This window comes from Caenorhabditis briggsae (genome assembly GCF_000004555.2).
Source record: "Caenorhabditis briggsae complete genome, chrIII, whole genome shotgun sequence".
Classification (NCBI taxonomy): Eukaryota; Metazoa; Nematoda; class Chromadorea; order Rhabditida; family Rhabditidae; genus Caenorhabditis; species Caenorhabditis briggsae.
Window position 1 is genome coordinate 8,022,341 of NC_013490.2, and position 23,548 is coordinate 8,045,888.

Here is a 23,548-nt window from a genome sequence, read left to right on the forward strand (position 1 = left end):
CTGGATCTCTTTGCACTTACCGCAAAGTTTTTGGAGATTTTTTTATCTACTGGAGAATTAAGATGAAAGCGATTGAGAGTCGTGAGAAAAACTATTTTAGTGGAGGTTTTTCAACAGTTTCAAATTTAGCTTTCTTTGTAGTTATAGAGAACTGAAGATAGAAAAGACGGCCTGAAATTCACCGTATTTCCACTAAAGCCCACCTAAACTGGGTAACATTGAGCTCTATTATCTCGATTCCTGTGAGGGATATCAAAATTTTGTAAATAATAAAATATTTTTGATATAACAAGTAGTGATTTTCAAAAGTTTTAATTTTGGGAAAAATATTCAGAAAGTGTTAATATTTCTGTTATATTTGTTGAAAAAAACACGTTGCTCCCAAAAACTTAACGGTCCATCTTTTGGGAGATTCAAAAGATTCACGTGGCTCACAAAAATTTTTGAAATTTCAGTACTTTGATGTGAAAATTAAAACTTTTGAAATTCACTACTTGTTATATTATGATAAACATTTGGTCAGCTGACCACTTTTTGATATCTGTTACAAGAACCGACATAAATTGCCTTGAAGTTAAAAGTTAGGGATTCAGTCTATTAGAGCGCTTACGGTAAATCTGTCGAATCGAAATGTTAACTTCTCTTCTAATCTCATTGGATTTGGAAGTTTCCAAACCGAAAATTTCCAAAACCCAAATTCCAGGGAGGTGTCGAAACTCAAGAAAGCGTGTCAAATATTTGTGGTGTAGTGGTGAAAAAAATCCTTTCTTCTTCATTTTTTCTCCTTCCGGCCTCTCCCTCGCTTTCTCTTTTTGAAAAATGTGGTCAAGAGGGACACAAAAAAGCGACCCAGTCCGGGTTGAAAAAGAGAGGTCTCTGGATTCCAACTGCCAATCTCTCCCTCTCTCGTCTCCACGAAACGGAAACATTTTGGGTCCGCATGTGGATATCTGAGTCTCTCTGATTCAAATGCTCTCTCGTCAACTTTTCTCTGGTCAAAGGGAGAAGCATCAGGAAGGGTGCTGGTTGGGGTGGCGGTTTCGTTGAAGAATAAAAGAAGAAGAAGGAGCAGGGGATATATGAAAAGATGGAAGATGTTTCATCGGGTGGCGGCGCCCGCAATCGCCACGAAGAGTTAAGATTGTGGATGGAGGAGAGAGGGGATCCAGACGACGGAAAACTCATGACGGAGATTGATGAGCAAGGGTGCGGCTCCGTCCGCGCGGTAAGGGGAAAGACCAGAAGAAAGAGGAGAAGAAAACGAACGTCTTGGCGCGGTGCCAGGAAGAGTTTATGTATACTTGTTATCTGCAGATCATCAACTCAGAATTTTTATCTGGGTCTAGATCTTTTGAAGTCAGGGAAGAGAGAGCAACTGGTGTGAGGAACATATGGTTTTGGAAAAAATTAGCATTTGGGAGAGGTTAAATTTTCGGGAACTTAAATCATTATTACTTCTCACAAGCTTATTAAAGTGGCAAAAAGCTTATTAAAGTGGCAAGCTAGTGCACCTATGAAGAACCACAGACTTTAAAAAAGTCTGAATTCAGTACAACCGTAAAACCTGTAATAGAAAGGCCCCCCTATCTTTGATTCAATTTATCTCAGTTCCAGTTGTTGATCAGAATATCAAAAGTATTTTGTTAGCTGACACATTTTCTTATATCAGGAGCCAAGAAAAATTGGCTCAAAAGTGAGGGACCCTTCTATTCCAGGTTTTACGGTATCTACTTTTAGAAGTAAAATTCTGTTGTTATCGAAAAATGAATAGAAATTTCCAAAAACCCATTATTATTTTTATTACAACTGAGAGGGGTTCCGGTACCAGGCACCAATACAACAGTTGGAAGAGTCTTTATGAGTTATGAGTAAAGAATGAGTAACAATTGCTGCTCCAAAATCTGATCAAATGAAATCTCCAATATCAAAATGCCATCATCTTGATGACAACTGGGACTCGCTCTCACTTTCTTACCCCCACAACTGTTCGTTTTACACCCAACTACTCATAGTGCCACTTACTTATCCCTTCTGCTGTAACAGTTAATTTTGAGTCACAACGGAAGGGATAAGAAGTGTTTGTGTTCACACAAACTCTTGTTTTTTTCAAATGGATCAGTTGGGAGAAGGATATTCGGATAAGTCTAACAATAAAACTATACGCCTAGGTTCGTTGTCCTAAAAAAGAAAACAAAATAAGCTGAAAAGGGCGAAAAGGAGAAAAAGAGGGTGTTTAAAAATTGATGAAAACAAATTTGTGGAAGAAGAATGGGATGCGTGCGCATATTTTACGAAAAACACAAAAGTTGAGAGACCACACCAAATGGTGGTGCATCTGCAACAATCATGAAAAATGTGAGAAATATTTCTGAGAAAGACAAGTGGTGGGAGGAAGACAAAGAGAAATGACGATGTCTTGAGCAGCAAAGTGCTTCAAAGAAGAAAAAAAAGAAAAGAAAGATGGGCAAGGGCCACACATTGAGGAAATGAGACAAAAAATGAGTTGGAGAGAGAGAGATGCACTTGAAATTACTAGAAGAACTTTTTGAAAAGATTCTAAAATCAGGAAAATTCTATTCCCTAACGTTAAAGTTATCGAACCGTTTAGAATTCCTTGGATTTTCTACCATGTCAGCCTCAAACTTAGAATCTCGTGATACCTTTTTCTCTCTAAAACTGGTTTTCCAAAAACTTCGCCTCTTTCATAAAGTGATATAAGTGCATCATTTATCCAAAGTGTGTATAAGGGGGTTGAAAGGTCTCTAACCCCTTTAGCATCGACAAGGTCATAATAGTTAGATACGCGGTGCTGGGTTGCTGAACATACAATTGTGTACGTATGAATAACCAGAAAGAGACGGGGGAAATAGAGGGAAACTAGGTAGGAAAGAGAAGAAGAATGAAGAGTTGAATCATATTGAAAAAGCTCGACAAACCGTGAAAAATCAATGTGCTGTCTATTACTCCTATTATCGGTTCCTCTTACCCCCGATCCTCCATCGAAAGAGGTAAAGTAAACGGGTGAGGAAGGAAGGCACCACCAGAATTTGTATACAAAAATGACGGCGATGTCTGCGTTTCTTCAGAAGCTCAATCTCTATTCTATTCATAATTTGTATAACTGACTATGTCTCCTAGGAGAGTTCTATAGTTTCCTGGAAGATAATTAGTATGTGAAAAGATGGAGCAGATTGGTGCTCAGAAGGATAATAATGGTCAGCAGTTAGAAGAAGAGCCGTTTAGAGACTTGGAACCGCAGGATTGAAAGAAGGAAAAAACTAGAGGGAAAAAACAACGGGTGTTTTTGTATCTGTATTGTTTTCTTCACTCCTCCATTCACCGATGTTTTTTGTACGGTTGTGTACACTTCTCACTTTCTGTTTTCCTTCTTCTCCGGTTGATACAAAAAATCTTGACAACGGAAAGTAGGAATAAAATTTAGCCCTTCGAAGTCTATGGTTGAATTTGCATATGTTTTGATTCTGGTATTTTTGTGAAAACAAAGGACATATGTTCTGTCTGAAGTGGAAGGTGGCTGTGAAACTTTCTAGGCCACCTGTTGCTCTTTTCGGCACGAAAAAAAAGTGAAGTGGTATTTGAAAAGTGTACAGAACGCTTGAGAAATATAACTTGGCAATGTGCAAATGGGGATTTGGAATATAAAAAAGTATATGGAATCTCCAAAATCAGAATCTCAGCTTTTCCGGAAATGTCAAAATTTAGAAATGTGTCAGATCTCAAGATTATACCAGTTTTCAAAAAAAAAAAACTATTCAGTTTGAAAGCATTAACGTTAAAATACAATTTTTCATCTTATAGAAGCCCACCCAAATCGTTAACTTTCAGCTCAATTATCTTGATTCCTGTAAAAGATATCAAAATTTTGTTAACTGATAAACGGTTTATAATAATATCACCAATATTTTATCAGTTGACTAATTGTTGATATCATTCACAGGAAATGAGATAATTGAGCTAAAAGTTGACGGTTTAGATAGGCTTCTATTTCAAGAAAAAAGGTATCCTGAATTTTGGAACTTCCAATCAGAACCTCAGAGTCATGAAAACTGGTTTAGGAAACTAGACCTCAAAATCACAAACTCTAAAATATACAACAAATCGATTCGAAAGGGAAAACGGAGGGAAAAAAAGTTCAAAAACGGATCGTTTTACATCATAAAAAGCGCGCTCTCGATGCCCTCTCCGTCCTCAATAAACCATAAATTGCACTCTTTTCATCACTCATCTTTTTTCGTTGATAAAATAATGAATCTAATATTTTTGAGATTTATGAAACATAGAAATAGATCACTGGCAGGAAATGATCCAAAATGATGAAGTGCTGAAGCAGATGTATGTCACACATTGAGACAGTTCGATTACGTAACATAACAGGTGCACGACAAATTGAAAAACTGGGAGAGGAAGAGATCGAAATTGTATCCATTTGGAATACATTTGGAATGAAGAGAGAGAGAGAGAGGACTATCCGATTGATATTGGAACAGAATTGAATTAAGTGACGGGGGAAGAAAATGATGAAGGTTGGAGGAACGAGAACGGAAATGGAGAAGAAACTGGAAAAGAAGAATGGCGGAAAGAGGAAAAAAGGAATTGACTTGTATTTTGAAGAAACTGTATGAGATACCGGGGGTGTACGTTTGAGGGTCATGAGAATAAGGAATACTGAATTTATGGAAACGTCTATTGTCAACTCTGATTTGCATATCGAAACCAAACCGTTTATGAAATAAGAAGAACACAAAAAAATAGAGGTACGGTAGCTTTTTTCGTCTTGCTTTCCTAAAAATTCAGAATGGTAATTCTGCGTTTCAGCATGGGAAAATTTTTTAAATTTCAGAAAATTAGAAATTCAAGAATTCAAACATTCCGGGTTTCGGAATTTAAAAAATTTAGTCATCTTGAAGTTCGGGAAATTCGAAAAATTGAAAATTCTCGAAATATTGAAGTTCGAAAACTCGAAATTCTGAAAATTGCGAAGTCAGTCCTCCTGTTATCAAGAAATTCGGAAATTCTGAAACCCAGAAAATCAGAAATTCAAGTGTAGATACAGTCAGCGGAAGCCAGGAAGTTGAGCCCAAGATAGGGGACGTAAGCCGACTTGTATTTACTATTAAACCAAAATTTTTGGAACATCTCCTCAAGTTTCCGTCATCAGAGATCGCCAACCCAAAATCTCATGAACCAGTTTCTAAAGTTGTTTTCCACAGGTTTTCTTTCAAAAACTCGAAGAAAAAACAAAAACTACTCAAAATTTCAACAAAGCCAACCGAAAAAAAAACTTGGTCAACCCTTTTTTGTCAAGTGGTGGTGACAAAAACCAGTTTTCGGCGAAAAAATTCCGGAAGAATTGAGCATTTGAATATTCAATGAAGACTTCCAATTTCTTTTCCCGATATGTCGGACCTTTTTGTGTTAAAAGAGAGACTATTGGGGCGGAAAAGAAGGAGAAAAAGCCGACAGAAAATTAGAAGGCTTCTTCTGTATATGAACAGATGACGGTAGAATACAGATCATGGGAAAACAAAAAGAAGTCGTAGGAGAAAAAAGAATAGAGAAATTGAATTATTATTATGTAAATGATATGTGAAAAAGAGGTACATAGTAGCCATAGGATGTCCGAAAAGTACTATTTGAAAAAAGAAGAAGAGACATAGAAATGTATACAGACATACATATATTGTATAAAACACAATATGTATAACAATCTGTATAGGTTTAGCAGTCAGATCAGTGGCATAAGAAGAAGAAGAAGAGAAAGAACTGGTTTCAGTATGTTTGGTGGCTTTTAAACTTGACGAGATTCAGAAATCAAGGTGAGAATATGACACTTTTAAGTATTATGGAATCGGGGACAAAGTTGAAAACTATTGAGACAAGTTAGAGGAGATTCAGCATCAATAGAAGGCAATGGAAGGGCTTAGACACTTAGTTGAAAAAATTTTAATATCTTTGATAGGAACGGAGATGAGTTGGTTTAATGTTCAGAGTGATGAGGCTCTTCTATTGCAGGTTTTACAGTATTTTGAAGTTTTTGAAAAAAAAAAAACTCACAACAGTGTTTGCTCCTTCGTTATCTAATAGTTCTTTTTCATTTGATTCTTCTATGTCTTTTTCAGAATCCGCGAATTCTTTTTCGTTTTCTTTGTCTTTATCTTCCTCGAGTTCTTCTTGAAATTGTTGCTCTTCGAGCAAGTTGAACAACGGAGGAGGCGGTTCAAATTCGTCGAGTTCCAAATGAATGGCGTTGTTCAAAAGTGTGGATGACGAGGGCGGAAGAAGACTTGCGAGAAGGGAAATGCTGTAAAATGAATGGAATTTATTTGAACTGCTCTCCCTTGTCTTTTGTTGAAAAGTGAATGAAGAGGATAAATTCTTTCAGTTTTGGGGGGAAAATGAAAGAATTGGCTCTTCACAAGGAACAAAATCTGCCAACACTTTTGATGAATTGCTCAAAGAAAATGAAAATGGACGACAGAATTTTGATGGAAAAACGGAGAAGAGAGAGAGAGGAGTCAAAAGGGTCAAGAAAGTGTACATCATACTGAATGACAAGGCTGTCTTCTGAATTGAATGGAATGCTTACGCAATTCGAAACTGACAAAGAGGACACCCTCCGGTAAAAATGAACAGAGAGGGGCATGGCAACAATCACGGCGATGGAAGGAGAGAGGTTTCTAAGAGATGTATTAGTGAAAATTATGGTGAGAACGGTGATTCATTTAGAAAAAAGGTTTTTGGAAGGAGAATACTGGTTATAATTTTGTGGGTTTCCTGAGAAATTATTTGAATTAATTTCCAAGTTTTCCGAGAAACCATGGATTTTTAGGGCGACTAAAACGGCCAAAAACAATAGCAGTAAATATTCGTAGTTCGCTGAGACTTCCTAAAAATCATATTATCATTAAAAATTTTGCAAACTGGCGAACGACTGCTAGTTGGCAGCCGAAAGAGCACTGACGGACCGTCAACGGACTGTTGACGGACAATTGGAACCCCTTGGATATCCGAAAGAAAGTTTTGATTGGAAATAAGACAGAGAACAGTTTATATTTTATGCTCCCAGTAGATTATAGAATGATAATAAGAGCTAATTAGCTTAAAATAACTTTCCTCAGATCTGACCATCTCAAAAATTGAGTTGTTGAACGACTGCTTTATAAAAAGGCTCCAAATCTCTGCAGAATGGAAAATTGGTGAAAAATGTTTTTTTTTCTAAATTTTCACAGTATAAAGTCATAGAAGATTCTAAGAATCAAAACAATTCAATATTAGAAATATTTCTACAAAAATTAGAATCTGAGGCTCAGTTGGTGAAAATGATCAAAGTGACGCTATCCGAAAACTAAAATGTGCTAACATCATAGAATTTAAAGTTCACAATCTTTCGGAATCTTACAAGGATCGAAGAATGAATCCCCAAACTCATTCTCTAGTCCCTCGAAATTTGGATAACCTAGAATTTCAATTAGCATGTTCACTTGGGCGCCATCTTAAAAATTCAAAAGTTCACTAGAAAAGACGACAATAAAAGTCAGAAATGAGAGAAATAGAGTGCACATCCAAAACGTCAAAGAATGGAACAACAAAGAACAGCGAACGACGAAGAATCCATTGTTTCAGAATGCAGTCGTTCGGCTATTCTGCGTCTCTTCCCGTTTTGTACGAATTGCGATGTTCTCTTGTCGTTCGGAACATGCTCGCGCACAGATTGAGGGAAGAATGGGGAGGAATAGAAAGAGAATGGAAATGATTTATTCATTAATGTTCTGGCATGTTCCAAGGATGCCAGAGTTGCAACATATGTGAAAAGGACAAGGACATTTCTCGAATATTCTTCTCAAAAAATACTAGAATTTCAGATTTTCATTGAGTCAGAAAAATTTTCTACATATCGAAACTCTCATGGGAAGTTTGAGATAGAGCTGGTCCCTCCTAATTAAAAACAAATTAATTTTCAAAATCGAATTTCACATATTTCCAGTTCAACTTCAAAACATAATAAAAGCTTTCCATATCTAGGTCAGCCCAAAAAAGTACAATAAGACCTAGATACTGTCCATCTGCCGTTTTTCCATCCTTCTTCTCATTCCGTTCCACTTCTTCCTGCCGTATTGTCACTAAATCATCTGCGTATGATAAATGACCGTAACCAACCAACTATACAAGAAAAAAGAGAAGAAGGAGAAATGAGGTCAAATCGAGGGCTTAAATGGACAAAGTAATCAACTGGAAATCGAGATTTAAGCCTCCCCTAATGCTCCCCATTTGTTGCGTATTTCGCAACAAAACAAATTGATTCAGAAGCATCCATTTCTGTGTGTGTGTCAATAAACCAACACAACAGAACATATAATCAAGTTATCTGAATGCATAAGATAGGCGTACGAAGGGTTTGGAGGAACATGTCAATGAGAGATAACGAGAGACATGGAGACGCAGACAGTGACCAAGTTGAGATAGCAATCTTTGCTCGGCTGAGGGTGGAGGTCCGGTCAATTGATGACCACGAAAGATACGAAAAAGAGAATAAAGGCTTTACGAGAAGAAGACACAACGAGTTGAACGGGTAAAAATTAGGCTCTACAAGTGATGTTGAGGTTTTCAGTTAATTTACTGAATCTAGCTGAAGAACAAATTTTCAAATCTACAAACAAAGTAGGATTTGCAGATTTTTACAGTACCGTCCAATAAGATATACAAACATTTATTTTTTTAGTTGATCCATTTTGACCATTTTCCGGAGTTTGGAGCACGGTTGGCAAGTTTCCGATCCCTTTGAATTTTTTAGAGGGCGTGAAACAGACCTAGATTGGAAACTTTGAGTTCACAGAATTTTTTGAAAATTCCTAGTTTTTCAGCTATTTGTTGATTTTGGAAAAACACCTGCCTTGCAGTACAAAAACCGGCCAAAAAGAGGTGTCTTCTAAAAATCGGCAAGTAACCTTTTCAAAAAATTCTATAAATGCCAAGCTTTTAAACTAGGTCTGTTTATAACATTCAGAATTTTAAAAGTAATCGGACATTTGACAGCCGAGCTCCAGAGCCCTGAAAATGCCGAAAATCAACAGAAAAATGGGTTTTTGTATATCTTATTGGCTGGTACTGTGTGTATGAGCAACCTATTTAATAATTGAAAATTCGGACACCGTATTTCTTTTTTTCATTACTGTTCCTTGCTTCAGAAACTCTAATAGTCCAAACTCAACCTCTTTTCCATCACCATTTCTTTCAGTCTAAAAGTCTCTCTTCGAATTGGCTCAGATCAAACGGCAAACACTTGAAAAGTGTGCATAAGGTAATTACGAGCGAAAGAGAATTGGAAGAGTCAAGTGTTTACGGACCACTAACATTTCATTGCTTCTTTCGTTTTTAACTCACCATTTCTCTCCCAAAAGTTGCTCTTCTTCGTCGCTGTCCACTTCCAGATCGCATTCTTCTTCACAACTGTCCATGGTGTCTGGATTAAAAATTATTAATTGCTTGATTGACTGGTAAAAGTGAAAAAAAACGAAAAGATTCCAAAATTTTCAGATGAAGAAAATATTTGATATCAGTTTTGCTTAGAATTAGAATAGTAGCTTGGGACCACGAAGCCAATGAATCTTGAAATCAGGAGAAGAACCGGAAGTATACATTCTTTTTGTTTCTTTGAAAATTAGAAATTTGAGAAGACAAAGAAACTTTAGATATCCGAATTTAGAGAAGTAAAGGAGCAAAAAAGTTTAAAAGTTTCGATAAAGACAAATTAGAACATAGTTATACTTGGACTGTTTCAAGACCAGAAATCCAAAACCTGGAACTCAAAACCGCATTTTCAATAAGCCAAAACATCCGACCATCTGTCACCTAAAACAAAACATCCGGAAGAGAATCATTGACCCTCTAGTGTGTCGGTTACCAAGAAAGTGCAAAGACATGGATACAAAAAGTGTCCGAAAGCAAAAAGAAGGCGGAGAAAAGGGGACACATATATTTCTTCCACGCGGAAAGAAGGCGACAAAAACGTACTAATGCGCGAGAGAAGAAGAAGAAAAAGAAGAAGCATATAATGACCTTTGATAGAGTCCCAAAGGACCATGCAATATGGTATTATGGGTTGAGAATATGCAAATTTGTAGTTGTAGTGACGAGAGCAAAGGCGATGAAAAAAGGAGAAGGAACACAAAACCGACAGGGTCAGAGGGGAAAAGTTCATTATGATGCGCAAATACAAACAAATTGAAGAACATCAAAAATAAGAGGATTATTAATAATGAGTCTCTCGGCACGATAGAAACAGGGAACACTTGCAACTTTTGAAAAGAACAATTTTTGAAAAAAAAAAGAGATCTTTCGAAAGAAAAAAGTGGAAAAAATTGTAGTGGTTTATAGAAATTCCTGAACTTTCGAGTGTAACTTTTCTTCGGAATTGTTGTCAAAAACGGAAAAAGATGTACATTGATCTAAATTATGGAGAAAAACTGAAGGCGTAGGGCCAAATTTTGCTATTGCAACCACTTTCAGATCAACCCCAATTCTTGTTATGGACTACCGTAAATCTTGTATTACAAGGGCACCCTGAATTTTAACTTTGAGCCGATTTTTAGCCGTTTCTGTCAAAGATATAAAAGATACAAAAGTTCGATAGGATCTGAAATGAGAGATTGAAAAAAAAAACAAAGACGTATCAGGAACCTCAATTTCAGTTTTTTTTAAATTTTAATAGGTAAAAATCCACAATGATTCAATAACCTCCAAGTTTTGGACTAGGACTTTATGATAGCAATTTTGTGCCTGACAGAACATAGAAGCCGCGAAACAACTAACTCCTAAAAGGACAACAAGTGTTCTGAATGAGCAATATTTCTCAAAACTTCGGACTCAGGAGGCGTGTTTCTGCTGCAATTTAAATGAGAAATGAGCCGTAGTATAGGAACGAAAGTATGATGAATAGGAACGGCCTCTCTCTCGCCTCTAGCTTCTCCTTTTTGTCTTTTCCTTATTTCACCAACTCAAATTAGTGGGGGTTTCCTCCAACCTCAATCACAACGGGTACCAGCTTTTCGAAACTAATTGGTCGTCTCCACTAACGGGATAATACGGACATGTTGGCAAAGGGATGAAGGAAGAAAATGAGGAAAACGTTCCAAAATGACTCGTAACTCAAGAAGAAAAAGAAGTACAGTTGTGATATAAGGAGGCGAGGAAAGAAATTAAAAGTGGGAAGTTGAAAAGGGGCAATGATTCATTCATGGGGAAAACACTTTGATTGCCACAGACAGAAAACTTCGGTGAGTAATTCAATAAGTGGTAAAGATAGTCTGAACAGTGCTTATCAGTAAAAATTGGGATTCTGTGTCTATCAAACCTGAAATGGGCCGTGCCGGGTTTTTGTCCAATTTTGGAAGGCCCGACTCGTAGCCCGATAGCATTTTCACAAAAAAAATTTTTATAGCGAACGAAATCCGTTTTTTTTCAGTTTGGACCAACTTTTTCAAAGCACAGGGAAATTATAACAGACATCCAAATAAACCAAAAAACAGTGCGAGAAAGTTGTTGTTGGCTTAAAAGTACATGATTTTGGATATCGGGCATACCGAGCCGGGCCTGTACACAAAAAAAATCAGTCTTGTCAAGTATTTCCCTAATTTTTCTAGATTCTTTAAAAATCTTTGCCGTGAACTGGATATAGTTTTCAACATATTTTTTATATCACTAATTTTCCTGTGTCCTCCGTGATGTCCTCACTGAATGAATGTCAGATCTAGGATGAAGAAAACATCGGAAAGAATCAGTACTCAGTTTCCAACGTTCAAGTTCCAGGATTTTGCAGGATTCTGGGTAACCGGCTCACAGAACTTCGAGGACTTCGCGGATAACTTCCAACATCAACTTCGAGGACAACTTTTGATATAATGGATCCAAAGGATCGTAATAGGGAGAGCAGAGTGAGAGGTGAGGAAATGAGGCTGGGTAAAATTTTAGAATAAGTAGAATATGGGGGATGCTCAATTTTTGAAAAAAGAATTGAAAATTATCCTGATCATTTCAGGTTTCGAATAGCACGTGGAGGATGCAAACAAGCCGCCAATTTCGATGATGACAATTTCCAGCATTGTGGATTTAAAGGATCGTAGTAGGAACATGGAATGGGAGGTGAGTGAATGGGGATATATACAATTTCAAAATGAGTAGAATTTTTCGGGTTTGAGAAGGTACCTTATTTTTCGGCTTTTCAAAAATCTTTTCAATCAAAAGTTTGGGTTCCCGATTTCCCAAAAAAAATTAGAAAGGTCTTCTTAAACAATTTTTCAAAAAAAAATTTTTTTTAATACGAAAATTTGTATTCGAAATACAGTTGGAGTTTTCTTTTGACAAGGTAAAAAATACAAAACGTTTTGAAAATTATTCTCAAAATTTCAGGTTTCGAATGGCACATGGAGGATGCAAACAAGACGCCAATTTCGAAGAAGACAACTTCCAGCATCGGGGATTCAAGGGAACATAATATAAGAAAGAAGTGAGAGGTGAGTAAAGAGATTGCTAAAATTTTTAAATCAATATAACTTTTTGGGTTTGAGAAGTCAGGTACCTTATTTTTAAGTTTTTTTGAAATCTTATTTTAAATCAAAAGTTTGGGCGCCTGATTTCCTGAAGAAAAGTTTTCGGAAACAAATTTTCTATAAATTCTTGAAAAGTTTTGAAAAAAAGGCCAGATTTGAAATACTGCCCAAATAGAGATTTAGAAGGAGCTTTTTGAAAATTTGCGATTCCTTTAATATTCATAACAAATTTAGAATCCTCTGTCCGTCAGAAGTTATCTCCGGTTTTCGTGCAAATTTTTAAATTCAGTTTCAATTTTTCGACAAGTTAAGAAAAAGCCAAAAAAGATTAAAATTATTCTCAAAATTTCAGATTTCGGATGACACGGGGAGAATACAAACAATCGCCGATCAGCGCCTGGAACATTCGTGAACTTGATTGATTTTTTGTATTCTTTTTCTTTTGCATTTTGTGCGCGATCGTTTTTCTTTGTTGTCGTTCTTATTTCGTCGTAGTGTCTTCAGATTCTGATGTCGTTGTCGTCCGTTTTTCATTTCTGATTCTGAAGTCGTCGTCGTAGTCTATTCTGATTCTGAAATCGTCGTCGTAGTCTCTTCTGATTCTGAAGTCATCGTTGTAGTGTTTTCTGATCCTGATGTCGTCGTCGTTCTTTTTTCGCCTTCTGATTCTGAAGTCGTCGTCGTAGTCACTTCTTATTCTGAAGTAATCGTAGTGTCTTCTGATTCTGATTTCATCGTCGTTCGATTTTCATTTCATTTTCATTTTTCGGTTTTTTAGTCTTCTGGTTCTGATCTCGTCGTCCCAGTCTTTTCCGGTTCTGAAGTCTTCGTCGCTCATTTTTCGTCTTCCGATTTTAATTCGGATGTTATCGTCGTTCGTTTTTCGTCTTCTGATTCTGATTATGTCGTCGTAGTGGATTCTGATTATGTCGTCGTTCTGACTTGGATGTCGTCGTCGTACTATTTTCTTTTTGGTACTCTTTCTAGCTTTTCTTCATCTTTCGCAATTAGTTTCTGGACCATTGGACTGTCAGTTGAAGGAAATAAAACCTGGAAAAAATTACAGATATCTGAAACTTTTACATAACCTGCACATAATTTTATAAAATCGTTGAATAAAATTTTACAAAAATCTTCATTAATCTGGATTAAGTGTCTTGGAAAAACATGTTGTCAATAAATGGTTTTAAAATTTAATTGTGTTGAAATCACCTCACATAGTTTTGGGTGCTTCGAAAAGACAGAGAAGTTCGGTTTGAAACTCTAATGCTTTACACATTCGACCAGTAGGGAGAAAATTGGAAAATGAAAAGATTACTGTAGGGAAACTTAACAAATATATTTGTAACGGCACTCCATTCTTTACAACTTTTCATCCGGCAGAAATATTGTTTATATTTTTCATTGGCTCCGAATTTTTTTGTTTGAAAAAACAGGAAACAATTACTGGAAATCCAGAATGAACGAATTTGTTGAAAAGTTCTAACTATAAGTTTAACAGCTGAATACCTGACAAGAGAGTGAGACAAAATTCTAGGCAAGTAACTTAAACTCTGATCGAAAAATGACGGTTATTTCAGCAAAAAACGGCTGACCGAGAATATTACTTTCTAGGTTTTTCTAATTTCATGTACATTTTATCTTTACTATGCATTAATTCCCTTAACTCATGAACTGTCCCATAACTCATGAACTGTGCCCTATGTTCCCAAAAATCATCCATTCGGATGTCGTCATATTTCTTTTCCCAATTTCATTTTCCCTCATTCCCTATGGACAGTTCTAGCAAAATCTTTGGAAATAAGACGGCTTTAATGATTTTACCCCAAACGATAAGGGAATGGGAAGTTGATGATAAGGTATGGTTGGGGAACTCATTGCATTCTTTTAATTCTCTATCAGAATTTTATTTGTTTCTGTTCCTGTTGATTTTTGTTTTGTGTTGCAGATGTCTGTCCAGGCTTGGACCATCTTCTTGGCATTCCTGCTATTTCCTGTTGCAGTTTGTGGATACGGTAAGGTATTCCAAAAAGTGGGTTATCCTAAATTGTGATTTTGAGAATGTTATGTGACTCCTTGCACTCGTGATGTCATTATTGTGGTTGATGGATCCAGTTCAATGCAAACGAGTACTTATATTTCCCAGGAAATAAATGTGATCACAAAATTGACATATTCCTGGACGCTAGATTATTCGAAAGTCAGATTGGCTCTTGTTGGAGCCTACTTTGGAAATGAGTTCAATGGTTTAGACTATTTTACAGACAGGTTAGACTGTCAAATCTTATGCTAATTTAATGTATTAGTTACAGTTCGCTAGTTGAGAAACGGCTACAGTCTTTCCGTTTGGCCGCCATGCAATACGGATTGTTCAATGGCGACTTCAATACGTAAGCAATTTTGTCATGAAATAGTTCAAAGTCTCTCCTTCAGTACCGTCCGTTTCCTAGATGAACGTTACGTTGGACAGAGGGCAAATTTTGGACCTCGAACCAATGTTCAGAAGAGAATTGTGATATTCACTTCTCATTCTGGAGAGAAAGATATTGCTTCAACCAAGAACACGTTGCAAAAATTCGGACAACTTGGATATTCAGTGACTCTTGTGGGAATCGGAGTCAGTGAAGACGTGTATAAGAACACATATTACCATAAGGTAAGCTGAAACGTTCGAATCACAATGATAAGCTGATTATAGTTTGTCACTATCCAATGGTTTGAGCTCGGAAGTGTCGCCCAATCAATCATTGACACCATCACAGAGGAAGGAATTTGTTTCTTGGATCGTAAGTTTTCATAACAAATAATTTTTTTGGTACAAATAATTGGATTTGTGAATGAGAAACGGCGGTGGAAGTAGCCGAAGATCTCATAACGGCAACTACCGTAACCTCATTTGTTTTTATTTTCAGTAATGATTTTCTTGATTTTCGTGCGTTTTCAGTCCATTTTTTCACTATCAGAAGTTGCAATGTTCCATTGTTTGAGGAAAAATGACAGAAAAATCATGAAAATCAGTAAAAAACGAGTCCTGAAAATTTAAAAATAAATCCTGAAAATAAATAAAAACTTAGGTTACTGTAGTTGTCGTTGTGGTACCTTCGACCACGGTCATCTTCCACAGCTCCGATGTATTTTGTGTCAGTTCATTATCCATTTCCAAGTTTAAACACATTTCAGAAGGATGGACGACACCTAAACAAGAAATTTGCACAACAACTCCCACAACTACTCGTGCTCCAACAACGACCACAAAGAAAAGTACTGGTACTGTAAAACCAGCAACTACTCCAAAACCAGTTCCTCCAACACATGCACCATTTCCAGTTGGAGATTATCAAGACTGCAGTTGTACCACTCAATCTCTCTATGTAATTTTGTTTATTCTTATCATGATTCTTTGATAACTTCTATTTCAGATTGACATCGTTTTCGTTGTTGACGTTTCTGAAGGAATGGGATTGGGAGGACTTATGATGGTGAAGGCTGAAATCAATACACTAGTAGGTCAAATGTCATTGGATCCGGAAATTCAGAAACATGTTCAAGTGGGATTGATCAAGTACAGTAATGAATCTGAGGTAGAAATTTCAATTTTCAGAATTTAGAATAGAGGATTTCAGATTGTGTTCAAACCATCCGAGTATACAAACGAAGATGAGTTCACTGAAGATTTATGGACAGATCCACGTTTAGAAGACGTTGATGAAAAGACGGACGAAGTGAATCTGCACTTGGCACTTCAACAAGCAGCAAAGATGATTGGGTCAATGAGAAAAGGAGTTAAGAAGGTTGTTGTCATTTATGCAGCTAGTTACAAGTAAGAAACAGAAACATCGGACTAATTAGATTTTGAAGTCTTCTAAATTTAGTGACGAAGGAGATGATGATGCTCGCCAAATAGCTGCCAACATCCGAGAATCTGGATACGAAATCATCACTGTTGCATTTGTCGAACCAGAATCTTCCAGTTTGGTGATGAAGATTGGAGAACTTGCGAGCCCTCGAATGAATTTTACTTCTTTCCGAGATGAATTATTGGTCGACGAACTAGAAGATGCTCTCTGTCAAGTGAATTGTTACTGTCCAAATGGTTGGAAACAGTTGGTACTGGAGGATAGAAAATACGGAGAGTGTTTCTTCCCAACGAAAATCGACGCTAGCTGGACTGCAACTAAATTCGAATGTCCAATTCTTTCTAAAGAACATACTGGAAATGGTCATTTGGTTTATGTGAATTCTGCCTTGAAAAACACATTCCTCAATAAGTTTTACATGGATCACTGGGATCCAGAAAACCAAGAAAAACCAAATTACGACATTGGTCTTTCTTACGATAAGGCCACTCAGAAGTATATTTGGGTTAACGGAGTTACAAATAATCCATATTCAAATTGGGCGGAAGGGCATCCAAATCTTTCAAAAGGAGAATGTGTTATGTCAAAACAAGAAGCTGGAACTACAACGGATTTCAAGTGGAATTCTATTAACTGCCAGACAGATAGCGGAAGGTCAGAATTAATTTACCGTATTTCCTCTAGTAGAAGCTTACCCAATCCGTCAACTTTGAGCTCAATTATCTCAGTTCCTATGAAAGATATCAAAAAGTGATTAACGAACAAAATATTTTTGATAATATGGTAAATATGTTGTCTGTTGACCACTTTTCGATATTTTCACAGAAACAAAAAATATGAGCTCAAAGTTGACGGTTTGGGGTGACGTCCTATTAGAGTGTTTACGGTAATGTTAATTCTCATAACTGGGTTTTTTCAGAGGACTTTGCCAGGAAGCGGCTTGTGATTCTGATTTCTACTGTCCACCAAATTAGTCTCGTCAATGACATCATTGTACTCCTGAAAATGTTCTAAAATAAATTCTTTCTCTCTTCTTCTTCGTTTTGTTCCTTTTTTTGCAGTGAGTAAGTGCGAAAACTAGTTTTTGCGGGGTGGGTTTATTGTCGATATTCACCAGTGAATATGAATGAAAAATATGAATCAGAGAGACCCAATTCTACTATTCGGCAGTTATTTGAAACTTTTTGAAAAAGAAGAAGATCCCATCGCATATTGATTTTAAAATGCTTTGGTTGTTTTTCAAATAAATAGTGCAATTTTATTAAAGAGAGAATGAGTCTTTTCACATGTTTTCAAACTATTGTTCATGTGATTTTCAGAATGTACCAGCGTCGAATTCTTGAAATGAATGGAAAAGAATTGAGAGCTTTGACCGCAATAGTACTTCCAGGAAGAAAAGGTGACGAGTTGAAAATTGGAGAAATGCAGGAAATGTGTATAAAATGGTATGTTTCGAAAATTAAGATGTTGGAATCCAAAAATTGCCTGAAAACCTGTAATAGATGGGCCCCGGACTGTTAACTGTTAAGTAATTTATCTTAGTTCCTATACAAAATGTGTCCTGATAAAATTTTGGTGATTTTACGATAAACAATTTATCAGTTGACAATTTTTTGAAATCTTTTACCGGAATCAAGATAAATTAGCTGAAAGTTGAAAATTAGAAGCCCTTCTATTACAATTTTTAAGGTAGCTACAGTTCATAAATTTAAGGTTATTCTCAAATGGATTGTCTATAAATCACGTATTTGAAATTCATGAAGACGTCGATGGTCGTGTATTCTGTGTGATGCGGAATTCAGAAGCTTGTTTGTGTTGTCCAAAAGGTTAGTTGTAGTTGCTTCTTCTTTTACCCTTCGTATTTTTTTCCCTCAGCATCTGAATCAGGAACCCTCAAAGTTTTTGATAATGGTCCAATAGGTGACAACTTCAAAAGAACGCCTTCTCCAGTACGAAAACCAAAGGAACAAGAAAAGAAAAAAGAAGAAAAAGAACCAAAAGTGAAATTCGAACTTCCATCTTCTCCTGATCCTCCAACGGTTTCATTCTCAAAACCCTCCGCTCCAACCAATAAAGTTGCTCCCATAACAGTGCAACCAACAATTGTAACGATATCGGACAAAAAGAAAAAAGAAGAAGAGGAAGAAGAGAAAAAGAATCAATCATCATGTGCCTACTGCAAAAGAGAATGTGGATTGTGTATTGTAACACTGTGCTCCCAGTTTTAAACTATGTTCTTTATTTTATTCTCTGAAATTCATTTCTCGGAAAACCATGTCTACTCCACGAGAAAATGACAACTATGCCAGCTCTTCGCCAATATTCAAACCACTTCTTCATGAATTTCTGAAAAGAAGTTCCAGTTGTAATCGGTGGGTCATTCTCTCCACCGTACTTCATTTTATTTTTTTTTTGCTTTCAGCATCTCGTTCAGCACCCAATACTTTGATTTTCTGCTCATCGTCACCATTTCAGTCTTCTCGTTTGGTGCTATTTTTCTGATTCTCTGGGCAGACTTTTTGTTAAATTCAGTTAGACCAGGTGGGTTATAAAATTATGAGTTAAAATGAAAATTTTGAAATTTCAGGATCCAGGAAGAGAACGTAATCGTTGTTAGGTCTATGGAAGTTCTTCTAATTTTTGTATATTCAATTTATATTATTTTCCTTTTCCGAATTATTAGTATGAGTGTTAATAAAGCATCACATTAGAAAAATGAGATCATAAATTTTGCAACTAAAAACACTAATGATGTTCTGAAAAAAGAAAAATGGAAAGATGATTTACAAGGTTCAACTTGAATAACAGAGGAATGATAGATTTGCCAAAGATTTCGATTCTGGATGCACAATGCTCCACCGCCACGTTTCAGTTGAGATTTCTGAAAACCGTTTTACAATTATAGGATCATTAAAAACTTGTTTACTTGTCGATTCATATCTCCGAAACACACAATTGGATTCGTTTGAGAATTCGACACCGCCCACTTTGAATGATCCTTGGAACTCGCAAAGTTGAGCCCGGTTACCCGCATTTCTGTGACGTCATGTGTCTATAAATGGAAAACAGTTCACTCTGTATCTCATATTTGTAAATTACCTGACTGGAATCTGTACATGTGGTATGCAGATCATCACCACTCCCATTCAACCAACTCTCAACTGCTAGGGTTACTTTGTTTTGTTTTGAAATTAAATCATTCCAAATATCTGAAATTGAAAGAAAATTGAATCTGAATAGCATCGTTTGCGTACCTCCATCAAACTTTTTATGCTTTGCGTATGCCATCAGAGTAACTCCTTGTACGGTTTTTATCGGTTTCGAAATCCAGAATTGAGTTGCTGACCGAGGTAAACTTTGTTTGGCTTGCACATTTCTCAGTGTTGGGAATCGAGTCGCAAACTTATCCGGAAGATTTATTAAGTATGGAGTTGCCTGGAATTTGTTCCTTGTGAATTTAGGAAATATTCAAATGATCTAGTAAACGAAATTCGCAATTGTTACCGTAAAACATTTGATAGAAGATCTCCAAGACTGTAAACTTTGTACCTGTATATCTCCTGTTTCCTGTAAGAGATATCGAAAAGTAGCCAACTGACAAATAACTTATGATGTTATGATAAACAACTTATCAGTTGGCAACTTTTTTCATGTCTTTCACAGGAACCGAGATAATTGAGCTCAAAGTTGATGAATTAAGAAACCTTCTATTACAGGTTTTATGGTATTTGCGACTATAGCGGGCTATCATAATAAATGTTCGCTTTTCTGATTCTTTTTGTAGTTTAAGAAAATCTTACTTGAATATATTTCCAATGCTCAGCAAGTTCTGTTAAATGTTGAACTTCCATGGACGCACAGAAAAAAGACTGTCCATATTTCTCAGCTGTTTTGGGATATGAATAACTAGTCAGTGGTGGAAAATTAGGAACACTGTGAATCAACCAGAATCCAGTAGTTGAATCGAAAAGTGAAACACCTTTTGCATGTCCACGATATGAATCAGCTTCTTTGATTGGGTCATCATCACTGTACATGAAGGCGAAATTGTTGGTTTTATCGGATGAGTAGGCCTGAGAAATGGTTGCTCCGACAGCTACATTTGCATCGTTGATATCGTTTTCACGGGTCCAAACAGATGACTCCGAATCAATATAAACGAATTCTTTTCCCGTTGTCCCACTTGACAGTTTAGGCAACTTGTATACGACAAACCTAAATATCAGAACTGTCCAAAATAAAGATTTCAGCTTGGAAATGAGTCCCTTCGTCGTCTTCTTTTACTCACCAGTCCACCGACTTCCCACGCATGTTTTTGCATTGAAACTTTCCATCTCCAATCGAAAATATCACAGTAAAAATAAAAACGACCAGTAACCGATTCATTCCGTCAGCTACTGATTTTTGTCTCGCCCCATCATCGACCCACTTTCTTTTTCTGTCTTGAAAAAAAAATATGAAAAATGTATTTTCTATCTCTCCCCTTTTTTCTTTGGTCTCTTCTTTAGACAGCAGTGACGCAGAAGCGGAGAATGGTCGCAAATTTTTTTTTGCATGGCCGCGGCCTTGCATTTTCTCTACCATGTATATCAAGAGTTCTCTCGGAATAAATTTCTCGCGGAAATTCTTATAAGAAATTTCTTGTGCAATTTTTTAGCTCAAAATCTTTTTTTTCATTTAGCATCGAAACCGTACAATTATTTCAAAGTCGCAGTATTCTTGTTTTTCTATTGGAGAGTTGCGCCTTCACATTGCTGTTTTTAGTTTATTTTAATGCTTTTAAATCTTCATTAGACTATAAATTTTTCTTTTTTTATTCGTGTCTAGATTTTGACCAATTTTCAACTTACAGAATGAGTAAATCAATCAAAAAGTCGAAATCAAAGTACTCATTAGACAACATTCATCAAGTTCCCGGTCTTATCGCCTACATGGTGTGCAAAGGAAACGCCATCGTACGTTTTTTTTTTCTTTTGTTCTTGAATCCTACTGAATTTCCTTCATTAAATCATTGATAATATTTCAGGTTCACAACACATTCCCCGAATCCGACAATCCTCGTCAAGTTGCCTACAATGCAATGAGAATGGCCACTCGAACTCAAGGAACTGAGCTGAGCGACTTGAAAATTCACACAATCCAAGTGCAATACGACGATTTTCAAGTGGAACTGTTTCAAATCGGCGGACATTTCTGTATCGTCAAAAAGCGATTGGAGACCGACTAGACTTAACTCACTTCTTCCCCGTGCATTCCTACTCTGAAAAGTAACTGAATTTTTCCCTATTTTGATGTAAATCAGTTGTATTTTCTCGGTTTTGTCTCATATATTTATATATTCTAAACATAACAAAGAAAACAAGAGTTCTATAAAGTATCCCTACGATGAAACAAAAAACAAGACAAAAAAAATTAACGACGTTTCCAGATCCATTTAGCACGAGCACCCGGTTGATTGACTTTGCTCCTTTCGTTTTTACGTGGATCTAATGTCAGCAATCCGGAAAGTCGTAGTGGTTCAGTTGACTCTGGATTCAACGCAGCGACACAGAGAGCAGTCCCATGCCGAACAGCTCTCGGCAAAGCACTCATTCCACCGCTTCTCTTCAATGGATCTCTATTAGGAGCTTCAGGAAGGCTGTTTGAGATGCAAGATGTTGTTGCTTCCACGTCGAATCTTCCAAGTGTCTGACTGATGATCATTGGGGCGAGAAGAATTTCTCTACAAGAACAAAAATAAGAAGCTGAAAATAAAAGAAATTATTTCTACCTGGCTTGCAAATGTCTGAAATCGTGCAGTTGTAGACCATCAATATCAAATTTCCCTTTACCCGCATCAATCACTCTGACAGTTGCTCTTGTATCTTTGCAATGTGTTCTGAAACCATTCGTTTTGATATATAACTCATTATAGTTCCATCACTTACGTCACTTCCGCGAATCTTCTATTCGTTTCTGCGCAAACTTGCACTTCTGGAATTGCTGGACCGAACAACTTCGAGCCGGTAGAAGCTGTCATTGGCTCTCTGAATTCAGACAAAAACTTTTGCTCGATGGCTGATCCAGGAAGCGATGCGAGATGTTGCAAAGCAATGATGACCTGGGCGTATAACTCGTTCGAGAATTTTTCAGAAAGCTTCTTCTTCATCTTATCAGCTGTGATCCATTGCGAACCGCTAAGATTCCTGGAAAAAGAAGAATCAACAATAATAACGATGGCGCCATATTTTCAACATACGCTGGCTCTAAATCATTCTTGTTCACTGAACGGCTGCCAACATGCTCGTCGTAAAACTTCATCACTGATTGTGTTTTCACTCCGATTTCCGACATGAGTCCATATATTTTTGGGTTTAGAGTGAAGAATCGGGTGCCTTCTGGTTTTCCTTCTTCGTCAAACGTGAATCTTTGAAACTTGGGAAGAACCTCATCCGGCGGTCGCATTACTGGACGTGCTTTTGGGTCAGTGAGTCCAGATGGGAATAGATATTGGATAGCTCTAAAATTGAAATATTTTCTTTGAATCCTGATAAAAGTATCAAATCGTACCTGTCAATCGCTTCTTGGTCAAGTTCATGAATATCCAAGCTCATCATTTTCGCGAGATGACGCCTTCCAGTCTCAAATTCTGCTCTGTGTTTTTCCATCATCGCCACATGTTGCTGACTGTTTTTCAAATATGTCTCAAGAGCCTTTCCAATCTTTCGAACTGATGCCTCGTTATCTGGTCTGAAATTCGTAAACTTCCTTCTGTGGACGAATTTCGTAAGAACTCACACTGAGGATGGCGAAGCGATGCTCATCGCCCTACTTGATCGAGTTAAAGCTATTCTGAGCATCTGAAAATTGTGAATACCGCGATAAACACACAAAATGCGTTTTTTTTTCGATAAATTAGAGAAAAAATGGAGAAAAATGAAAATTTTTGCTGAGGTTTCAATGGGGCGCGATTGCGCAGCCTGCAATATTCTGTGGGAGACCCCGCAATTTCCGGGGAAAAAAAATCGGGGAAAAAAAACCGGGGAAAGTGGGCGGAGTCGAAAAAAAACCGTGCGGCAAAACCGTGCCAGGGTTGCAATTTAGGCTCCGCCCCCTCATGACCGTGCCCAAATGTGCAGAAAAACC

The 23,548-nt window shown here is 36.9% G+C and overlaps 7 protein-coding genes across 7 annotated transcripts; 4 read left to right on the forward strand and 3 right to left on the reverse strand.

Moving 5' to 3' along the window:
• Positions 1-5,901: 5,901 nt before the first annotated feature.
• CBG16645 lies at positions 5,902-9,476 on the reverse strand (the record flags this gene model as incomplete). Its single annotated transcript, XM_045244070.1, has 3 exons — positions 5,902-5,940; positions 6,076-6,322; positions 9,403-9,476. The coding sequence occupies 3 exons, from the start codon at positions 9,474-9,476 to the stop codon at positions 5,902-5,904; spliced, it is 360 nt and encodes a 119-aa protein (XP_045096024.1).
• Positions 9,477-14,514: 5,038 nt separating this feature from the next.
• Positions 14,515-17,397, forward strand: Cbr-clec-160 (the record flags this gene model as incomplete). The annotated part of the gene is made up of 10 exons (XM_002641896.1): positions 14,515-14,581; positions 14,627-14,834; positions 14,879-14,956; positions 15,000-15,222; positions 15,265-15,352; positions 15,747-15,937; positions 15,986-16,147; positions 16,190-16,386; positions 16,439-17,077; positions 17,343-17,397. The coding sequence occupies 10 exons, from the start codon at positions 14,515-14,517 to the stop codon at positions 17,395-17,397; spliced, it is 1,908 nt and encodes a 635-aa protein (XP_002641942.1).
• Positions 17,398-17,743: 346 nt separating this feature from the next.
• Positions 17,744-18,651, forward strand: CBG16648 (the record flags this gene model as incomplete). The annotated part of the gene is made up of 3 exons (XM_002641897.1): positions 17,744-17,868; positions 18,137-18,249; positions 18,299-18,651. 3 exons carry the CDS (start codon positions 17,744-17,746, stop codon positions 18,649-18,651), a joined length of 591 nt encoding a protein of 196 aa, XP_002641943.1.
• A 46-nt stretch (positions 18,652-18,697) lies between these two features.
• Cbr-mps-4 lies at positions 18,698-19,030 on the forward strand (the record flags this gene model as incomplete). The annotated part of the gene is made up of 3 exons (XM_002641898.1): positions 18,698-18,795; positions 18,846-18,964; positions 19,011-19,030. The coding sequence occupies 3 exons, from the start codon at positions 18,698-18,700 to the stop codon at positions 19,028-19,030; spliced, it is 237 nt and encodes a 78-aa protein (XP_002641944.1).
• Positions 19,031-19,130: 100 nt separating this feature from the next.
• Cbr-crn-7 lies at positions 19,131-20,809 on the reverse strand (the record flags this gene model as incomplete). Its single annotated transcript, XM_002641899.1, has 6 exons — positions 19,131-19,304; positions 19,350-19,475; positions 19,523-19,632; positions 19,678-19,858; positions 20,224-20,638; positions 20,712-20,809. 6 exons carry the CDS (start codon positions 20,807-20,809, stop codon positions 19,131-19,133), a joined length of 1,104 nt encoding a protein of 367 aa, XP_002641945.1.
• Positions 20,810-21,276: 467 nt separating this feature from the next.
• CBG16651 lies at positions 21,277-21,650 on the forward strand (the record flags this gene model as incomplete). Its single annotated transcript, XM_002641900.1, has 2 exons — positions 21,277-21,378; positions 21,450-21,650. The coding sequence occupies 2 exons, from the start codon at positions 21,277-21,279 to the stop codon at positions 21,648-21,650; spliced, it is 303 nt and encodes a 100-aa protein (XP_002641946.1).
• A 185-nt stretch (positions 21,651-21,835) lies between these two features.
• Cbr-mrps-9 lies at positions 21,836-23,262 on the reverse strand (the record flags this gene model as incomplete). The annotated part of the gene is made up of 6 exons (XM_002641901.2): positions 21,836-22,145; positions 22,194-22,301; positions 22,351-22,608; positions 22,662-22,922; positions 22,973-23,152; positions 23,201-23,262. The coding sequence occupies 6 exons, from the start codon at positions 23,260-23,262 to the stop codon at positions 21,836-21,838; spliced, it is 1,179 nt and encodes a 392-aa protein (XP_002641947.2).
• Between the last annotated feature and the right edge of the window lie 286 nt (positions 23,263-23,548).